At 41.6% G+C, this 8,796-nt stretch overlaps 1 protein-coding gene across 1 annotated transcript in view; it reads right to left on the bottom strand.

Annotated features, from left to right (window-relative positions):
• Positions 1–6,739, bottom strand: part of acap3a (ArfGAP with coiled-coil, ankyrin repeat and PH domains 3a) — a 104,290-nt gene extending 97,551 nt beyond the window's left edge. The window contains exon 1 of the mRNA XM_072448827.1: positions 6,545–6,739. Within this exon, the coding sequence (XP_072304928.1) occupies positions 6,545–6,591 (47 nt within the window). The 5' untranslated portion in view covers positions 6,592–6,739. The remainder of the gene's footprint in view (positions 1–6,544) is intronic.
• Between the last annotated feature and the right edge of the window lie 2,057 nt (positions 6,740–8,796).

Genomic DNA, 8,796 nt, shown 5'->3' with positions numbered 1-8,796 from the left:
CACGACAAACATCGTTAGAGCTTCCGCGGGCCGATCGATACAGGACGGTTTTGTTGAGTCGAGTGAATCATGACCAGGGCAGATTCTTCTTTGGTCTCTGGTCAGTCTTTGTTAAGTTATAGTTGGAGGAGTAGATGTGGTTTGGTCCTGCTCCTGTCGTTGGCTTTAGGCACGTTCCAGTCGTGTCCTGAATCTGAAAGCCGATCCCTGCGGTGCAACTCCAGCAGCGCTTAATCTCATCGTTAACAGAGCGTGAGTGTGACCGCAAATTAGCACGAGCTTGTGGAGGGAGAGAAGGGGGCGGAGGCTGCCTGTGTTGTGTCCAGGCAAACGCCAACAAACGCCAACAAACACGTGGCGCTGGAAAACATGTGGCGAGCAGCTTCGGACTCTTCACACCAAACACACCGCGGGCAACGTTTGGATGAGGGCGTTTAGCCCGTTATAAACCTCATGTCCCTGGGCTTGGTCCTGTTCTAGTCCTCGTTTAGTCCAGATCAGTCCAGGTTTAGTAGTGGGTTTTGTCCAAGCTTCGATGTATATGTCCAAACTTGAACTAAATTACAGCTCTAAAGCGACACTGAACCAGAACTAAACTGGACAAAACCAATGCTAAACCAAGAGTAAACAAAGCAGGACTAAAAGAGGACTAAAGTGAAAATGAGGCAAGCTGAAAGTATAGGGCAAAACAAGGACTAAACCAGGACTAGACCCAGAGTAAAGTCGAAATAAACCTAGTCTAAAACAGGAGTAAAACAGGTCTACGGCAGGTGCGTTCACACTTGCACAAACCGTGTCCAAATTCAGACTGAAAAGAACTAGAACAGGACTAAACCCAATCTAGAAAAGGACCAAACCAAGAGTAAACCAGGTGTAAAGAGGAACAAAATCAGGACTAAACGCACATAGGGTATATTCACAAATTGAGTTCATTTCCATCCTGGTGTGGACCTGGTTTTGGTCTTTGTTCAGTCCTGATTTTTATGTGGCGAATGTGAAGAATGAATCCAAACCAAGGTCTAAAACAAAAACTAAGTCAGGTCTAAAGGCGTCCATCCATTGCCCAGTCCCGGTTCAGTCCTGGTTCAGTCCCGGTTCAGTCCCGGTTCAGTCCCGGTTCAGTCCTGACCACGAGTTTATCTGTCTCTCAGCCTCGAACGCCGGAACATACAAACTCCTAAAGCAAAGTGCGGATTACTTACGATGACATTGTAAAGTGGACGGGATTCGCTTCAGTGGACGCCAATGAAGCTGCGAAGGTTTCACAAGGTTTCCATTGCACTAAATGGACATTCTAGTATGCGGTCACAATAAACATATCCAGGAGCATTAACTATCGAAAGAGCATTGAATTCAGAACACATTTGTAAACCGCAGGACGTTTCGTGTCTTTGCAACAACATCTCCACCAGACGTGACTATTCGACTATAAACCCGAATCATAACCGTCGTCTGGACTACACGGACTCTAAACCGCACGCAGAAAGACTAAGTAGAACCAAAAACAGTATTAATCGATCAAAATGTCAACAAAAAACAATTTAGTCTTAAATATTGTCAATCTAGAAGCCTTCACTCACCATATTTCAACCTTTATTTGCCTGATAATGTATTAAAAAACTTTCATTTTACAATAAAAAGAATAGCTTGACTTGTTGATAGCTTTTTTGTCGTCAAACCGCGCACTTTTTCTGGTTCTCGGACAACAAAGCGCTGTATTTCAAAGCACACAGCGGTCTCATTTTGACCCGGGGAGCGACTTTAACCAAATCCGTCGGGAAAAATAATCAAGTGGACACTCTAACGCTCTGCTAATTGGACCTTTTTGATTGTAGCTAAGTCGCCTGGCAGTAATTATGATTTGTGACTTAACTAGCACGCGCTTGTCTGGCAGCGTTAATATCGTAAGTATAGTTTATTTAAAAGGTATAATAATGACTCTAAGCGAGCATAAAGGTGTAAAATAGTCTTGTTGTGACATGTACCTCACTGGAAGCCGGTAGTTTGCATATTTAACACGCAAAGTGAGTCTTGAGAAAGGCCAAAAGTACTATTACTGCAAAGACAAGTATTCTCCGAGACGTGCAGTTGAGTCAACGTAGTCACAATAAGTCCATTCATCGCTCTGTTTTACGTATCATCTGCAAATGATGAAATAGAAATGTATTAATAATGTGAAAACAAGTTGCATTGTAATTTATGTGTAAGTCAGCTAAATAATTACACAGAAATGCCTGCTTGAGTCAGGAACAAGTAGAAAGTTTCTTAAATATATAAAAGAGTAAAGCTATCGTTGGAGATTGCGCAATAGTTGGGTTTTGACAATTCCTTTTTCAGATCTGACACTAATTTCACACAAAAATCTATTTATGGATGTAAACGAGTTCAGGAGGAATGCCTATATATCGCCTCCTATTATTATCATTATCATTGTATTTTAAATTTTTTAGGGTGTTAGTTTTTATTTGTGTTTTTTTTTTTAATTGTGTTTTTGTTTTTGTTTTTTGCAGATACAGAGTTTTAAAGGGGTTAAAGTGCCTATGACAGGTTTTTACGATTTTCTAATTTTGACTTTATTTGGTGTATTTATACCTGTTGTACATATAAATTATAGTTTTACACCAATCGAGCAGGTATTTGAGGAGGAAACGTTGAAAAATCTGTAGAAAACAGTAGACAGGAAGTGACATTACACCAGGGACACTTGTTCCAGTCAAAGTTTATGCAGAATTTACACAAAGAAACAACTGTTTTGACTCTAAACATTAATTCAACAAAATAAAGTCGCTCTCATATATTTTCATTTGTCAAATAAAATAAACTGTGACATTAGATGAGTTTTTCCCCAGTGTTTGCTGGGTAATTTCCCAGTGTGATGTCATCAATTACGAACAGGAAGTAAAATTTAAGCCGCGGTAGCGGCGATGATGGCTCTCGCCACCCGCACGACCGCCTTTTGATCGCGATTGCCCCGACACTGCATTCTCTTAGACTTTATTCTTCAGACTTTATTATTTAGACTTTATTATTTAGAATTTATTCTTTAGACTTTATTCTTTAGACTGTATTCTTCAGTATTATTTAGACTTTATTATTTAGAATTTATTCTTTAGACTTTATTCTTCAGACTTTATTCTTCAGCCTATTATTCTTTAGACTTTATTCTTTAACCCCCTCCTCCCTGTAGGACCTAGGACAATAAAGCTGTACGGTGGAAGCACCGAACGTCAAAGAAGGAGAGGAAGATGAAGAAGAGTCTCCCTGGAATAAAGCCGGTTGGTCTCTGAAACAACAACAACTATTCTAGTCACAAAGACATATCATGACCTCATGGGCTTTGTAACACCAAAGCAATGGAAGGAGTACTTTTACGGACTACGACAGAGTCTGAGGACTACGACAAATCTGAGGAATAAAGTCTGGCGGTAATGCAACACTTGGATGCCAACCGCCATAAAACAACAACAACAACAACAACAACAACAACGAAAAGTCTGAGGAATAAAGTCTGGCGGTAATGCAACACTTGGATGCCAACCGCCATAAAACAACAACAACAACATAGGACCACTTTGATTCAACATGGCTGACTTCCTGTTTATCATAGAGCGATGCTGCCAGGTGTGTTTTACTCGTCAAAGGTCAGAGGTCAAAGGTAGCTCTATCACTGTCCCAAGTTCCATGTGCCTGGAACCAAAGATTAAGAGTTTCATGTTTTTTTCTTTTTTGAACTAGTCGCCACTGTTGCGACGGGCGTTCGTGCCGAGCCGATCGCGTCTATGACCCGATGTGTGACCTATGACCCCATGTGTGACCTATGACCCCATGTGTGACATTTATCAATGTTCAGGGGGTCAAAAATTCCCAAGTTGTGGCAAAATGACCATGAATAATAATAATAATAAGAAGAAGAAACCAGGCAAGAACAAAGACTCGTGCCATTCAAGCCAATTATAAACCTCCTCTCTCGCCGCTTCAGAAGGGAGAGGTTTTTTGGGGGGGAGGTGGGCGCAGTGCAAAATAATTCCTGTCTTATTTACGTAACCGTGGGAGCAGCCGTCACACGCGTAGGTTCGACTCTTCCGGTGACGCCGCTTCAGTGACCCTCAGGGGAGCGATTCAGGGCGAGGCGTCCGGAGGTTACAGGAAGCACGGGGGCCCGAGTGACAGGCACGTTTTGAATAATCGTTAAAGTGACGCATGACGGGCGTTTACCAAGTTCAAATTTATACTTTATTTAGTGTGTTTATACCTGTTGTACATATAAGTTATAGTTTTACACCAATCAAGCAGGTATTTGTGGAGAAAACGTTGAAACTATCTGTAGAAAATGACAGGAAGTGACATCACAGCAGGGACACTCATTCCAGTCAAAGTTTATGCAGAATTAACACAAAAAAACAACTTTTTTGACTTTTGACAACTTTTTGAAATAAAGTTACTCTCATATATTTATATTTGTCAATTTTTTAAAACTGTGACATAGATGAGTTTTGGCCAAGTGTTTGCTGGGTAATTTCCTAGTGTGATGTCATCAATTACAAACAGGAAGAGAAATTATAAACCTTAAAAATGTGATATCATTCTGTGATGACTATTTTATAATTTTTAGCATATATGTTAATACATAAATCTGCATTTTAGCTCAATGAGTCGTCCGATCGGTCACAGGCACTTGAAGTAAATTGTACTTCAGACAAGTACACTCACTTTTACAGATAGAAGTATCCCGCTTTTTAAAATACAGCGGGTCAATTATAGGGTTAAACGTAGCCTCAAAGTTATGACGAAATGTACTGAAAGTTACAAAACAATACACAATGTAAAATGTAGTTTGATGTCCAGACCTACTGAGCCACTGTTTTAATGTGGACTAAAAATTACATCAAAATGCCAATAATACATTTGTTTTTACCGATTCAAAAGTCACAAGAACATCAAAAGTCCCATTCGCCTCAAATATCGATTATTATTTACACTTTTCGGTGCAGGGTTTATTTGTGTTAAACCTCCAGCACCGGCCGATACGTCGCTAACCGCTTAAAGTGAAGACGTAAAGCTTTATTTCACACTTTAGGCACTGCACAAACTGAGATTACACAGTAGTAGTCGAGTTTGTTGTCATTTTAATCGTACGTTAATGAACATCTGCCCCACATATCGGCGGACAAATATGGGCGGGGCTTATATCGGTGGAGGTGGGAAAACGTGAGCATACGTGAGCATGTCAAGTATACGTGTGGTCTATAGTCAAAAAGAGCTACAAAAAGAGCTACAAATGAAAAAATGTTACGTTGTACACTTTTAAATAAAGAGCATAATGTGATATTTCTGCAGGTTTGTGATTCGTTTTACCGACATTCCACACGTTTGAAGTCATGTTTTAGAACATTTCTGTTGGATTGACATACGATCGTCCGACCGGTGTTACCGAGATGTTCCTGACCAAACATCTGACCCGACCAAACATCTGACCCTGACCCGACCAAACATCTGACCCCGACCCCGACCAAACATCTGACTCTGTCCAAACATCTGACCCCGACCAAACATCTGACCCGACCAAACATCTGACCCGACCAAACATCTGACCCCGACCCGACCAAACATCTGACCCCGGACCAAACATCTGACTCCGACCCCGACCAAACATCTGACTCTGTCCAAACATCTGACCCAGACCAAACATCTGACCCCGGACCAAACATCTGACCCCGGACCAAACATCTGACTCCGACCCCGACCAAACATCTGACTCTGTCCAAACATCTGACCCAGACCAAACATCTGACCCCGGACCAAACATCTGACCCAGACCAAACATCTGACCCCGGACCAAACATCTGATCCCGGACCAAACATCTGACCCCGACCCGACCAAACATCTGACCCAACCAAACATCTGACCCGAACACGACAGGGTAAACAAAACAGAGAATTTACACCCAAATCCCGGTAATCGCAGTAGAATCCATCCACCGACAATAGCGTCGATCACTGAGACGCCGCCGACCGATTAATCGACTGAACGACTCAAGACTCACGCCTCCGTTCAGCGTGATCGTAACACGCAAACGGAGATAACAACGACAAACACATAATCGATGACATCTGTACAAATTAGGATAAAGTAAAACTACGTTATTCACATTAGCATCACTTGCGCCGGCGCTGTCTCTGAATAAACCTGTGCGAAACATCCAAAATCACTCAAAATCATATCTCACACACACGCACTAAAACATGCTCGGCACTAAATCGGTTCTCCGTGAAATCCGATCGCTGCATAACGGGACTGCGCCGGTGTCATCGCGTCTGGAGATGGAGCGCGCGCGTGGCTGCATCACGCACCGGGAACGCGTGACTCTGACGCGCGTGCGGCTCTTGGATCCATGTGACAAGACAGTAGTGGAGTCCAAAAGAAGAACACTTCCACACAAAACATTCACAAAACACAAAAAAGAACTGATCGTAATCCAGAAGATGCGCCGTTTTCTGGAGCAAGTCGCATTACTCCCGCTGCGATTATTACGCACGCTCTTACCGAAATCGGGGTGAATCCTTGACGCAGTCTTCGAAATCCACCGTCATGATTGCTGGAAAAGTGGAGCGTGTCGTCTTAAAACGCCGCGCTCATGTCAGAGGCGCAACGCGGTGAATCGAAGAAGCGTTATCCGACCAAAGAGGCGCAAAAGTCGACGTTCCCCGGTCTCTCCGCTCGTGCCGCTGCCGCGCTCCTCTCTCGCGCTCTCACCCGCGAGCTCTGAGCGTGAGACGAGCCCCTCGCGCTGAGGACGCGGCGCGGGGCGTTCAGGGGCCGCGCGCGAGGTGGGGATTTACACTGACCGCTCGGGATGATGAGATGGGCTCGGTTAATCGATGGTCGGTCACAGTGTCGTCGTAAGAACTGAAACATATGACGGTCGTGAGCATCAATCTGAACTCAAAAGTGAACCTGAACGTGAAAAGCTTTTGTATATCTGGCTGTTTGTGTTTACCGTATTTTCAGCATTATAAGGCGCACTTAAAAGTTTTAAAATGTTCTCAAAAACGACAGTGACTCTTATATATGGATTAATTCTGGTTGTGCTTATTGAACGCAAAGCGATTTTGTGTGGTACACGTTTTGTTTCGCTTAATGCGCCTGTGTGTGGAATACAGTACTTTCATATTATTATAATTATTACTAAATTATTAACTTGACTTTATCATTCAGAAAGTTTGGTTTCATTAAGCGGGTCACATAGAAGAGAAAGTGTATTTAGGCAATTTAAATTAGACTAAATTAGAAAAAAATGAGACAAAAATCTCAATATAATCGTAATTGTACATCGCAACATCCCTTTTCACCGCATGAAAATCACAACATAAATTAAAGCTGGACAGGACTAAATAAGGAGGATGACTGAACCAAACCAAGTCTACGTCAGGAATTATGAGAAATTAGGACCGTTGTCATAGTGATGAGCAATTTAAAGCTTAGTAACGATAAGAGAACATTTTTGTGGGTAAATTCCTATGACGCAGTGGTTCAAAAACTGCAGGAAAATGTGCAATCAAAAAGATAATAAACCTAAATTTAAACACAACACAACGAGGCAACGACACTATTATAATAAGTGGCTCTGTGTTTATGTACAGTGTGTGTATGTACAGTGTGTTTATGTACAGTGTGTTTATGTACAGTGTGTGTATGTACAGTGTGTGTATGTACAGTGTGTGTATGTACAGTGTGTTTATGTACAGTGTGTGTATGTACAGTGTGTGTATGTACAGTGTGTTTATGTACAGTGTGTGTATGTACAGTGTGTTTATGTACAGTGTGTGTATGTACAGTGTGTGTATGTATAGTGTGTGTATGTACAGTGTGTTTATGTATAGTGTGTGTATGTACAGTGTGTGTATGTACAGTGTGTTAATGTAGAGTGTGTGTATGTACAGTGTGTGTATGTACAGTGTGTTTATGTACAGTGTGTGTATGTACAGTGTGTGTATGTACAATGTGTGTATGTACAATGTGTGTATGTACAATGTGTGTATGTGCAGTGTGTGTATGTACAATGTGTGTATGTACAGTGTGTTTATGTAGAGTGTGTATATGTACAGTGTGTGTATGTACAGTGTGTTTATGTACAGTGTGTGTATGTACAGTGTGTGTATGTACAGTGTGTTTATGTATAGTGTGTTTATGTACAGTGTGTGTATGTACAGTGTGTTTATGTACAGTGTGTGTGTGTACAGTGTGTGTATGTACAGTGTGTTTATGTACAGTGTGTGTATGTACAGTGTGTTTATGTACAGTGTGTGTATGTACAATGTGTTTATGTACAGTGTGTTTATGTACAGTGTGTTTATGTACAGTGTGTGTATGTACAGTGTGTGTATGTACAGTGTGTTTATGTACAGTGTGTGTATGTACAGTCTGTTTATGTACAATGTGTTTATGTACAGTGTGTGTATGTACAGTGTGTGTATGTACACTGTGTGTGTGTGTGTGTGTGTGTGTACAATGTGTGTATGTACAGTGTGTTTATGTACAGTGTGTTTATGTACAATGTGTTTATGTACAGTGTGTTTATGTACAGTGTGTTTATGTACAGTGTGTGTATGTACAGTGTGTGTATGTACAGTGTGTTTATGTACAGTGTGTGTATGTACAGTCTGTTTATGTACAATGTGTTTATGTACAGTGTGTGTATGTACAGTGTGTGTATGTACACTGTGTGTGTGTGTGTGTGTGTGTGTGTGTGTGTATGTGTGTGTGTGTGTGTGTGTGTGTGTGTATGTACAATGTGT

The sequence above is a fragment of the Eucyclogobius newberryi genome, unplaced genomic scaffold, assembly GCF_026437365.1.
Source record: "Eucyclogobius newberryi isolate DKJ021-1_F unplaced genomic scaffold, fEucNew1.0.hap1 SCAF_17, whole genome shotgun sequence".
Classification (NCBI taxonomy): domain Eukaryota; kingdom Metazoa; phylum Chordata; class Actinopteri; order Gobiiformes; family Gobiidae; genus Eucyclogobius; species Eucyclogobius newberryi.
The sequence above is the reverse complement of the archived record's forward strand: the minus strand, read 5'-3'. Positions and strand labels throughout refer to the sequence as shown.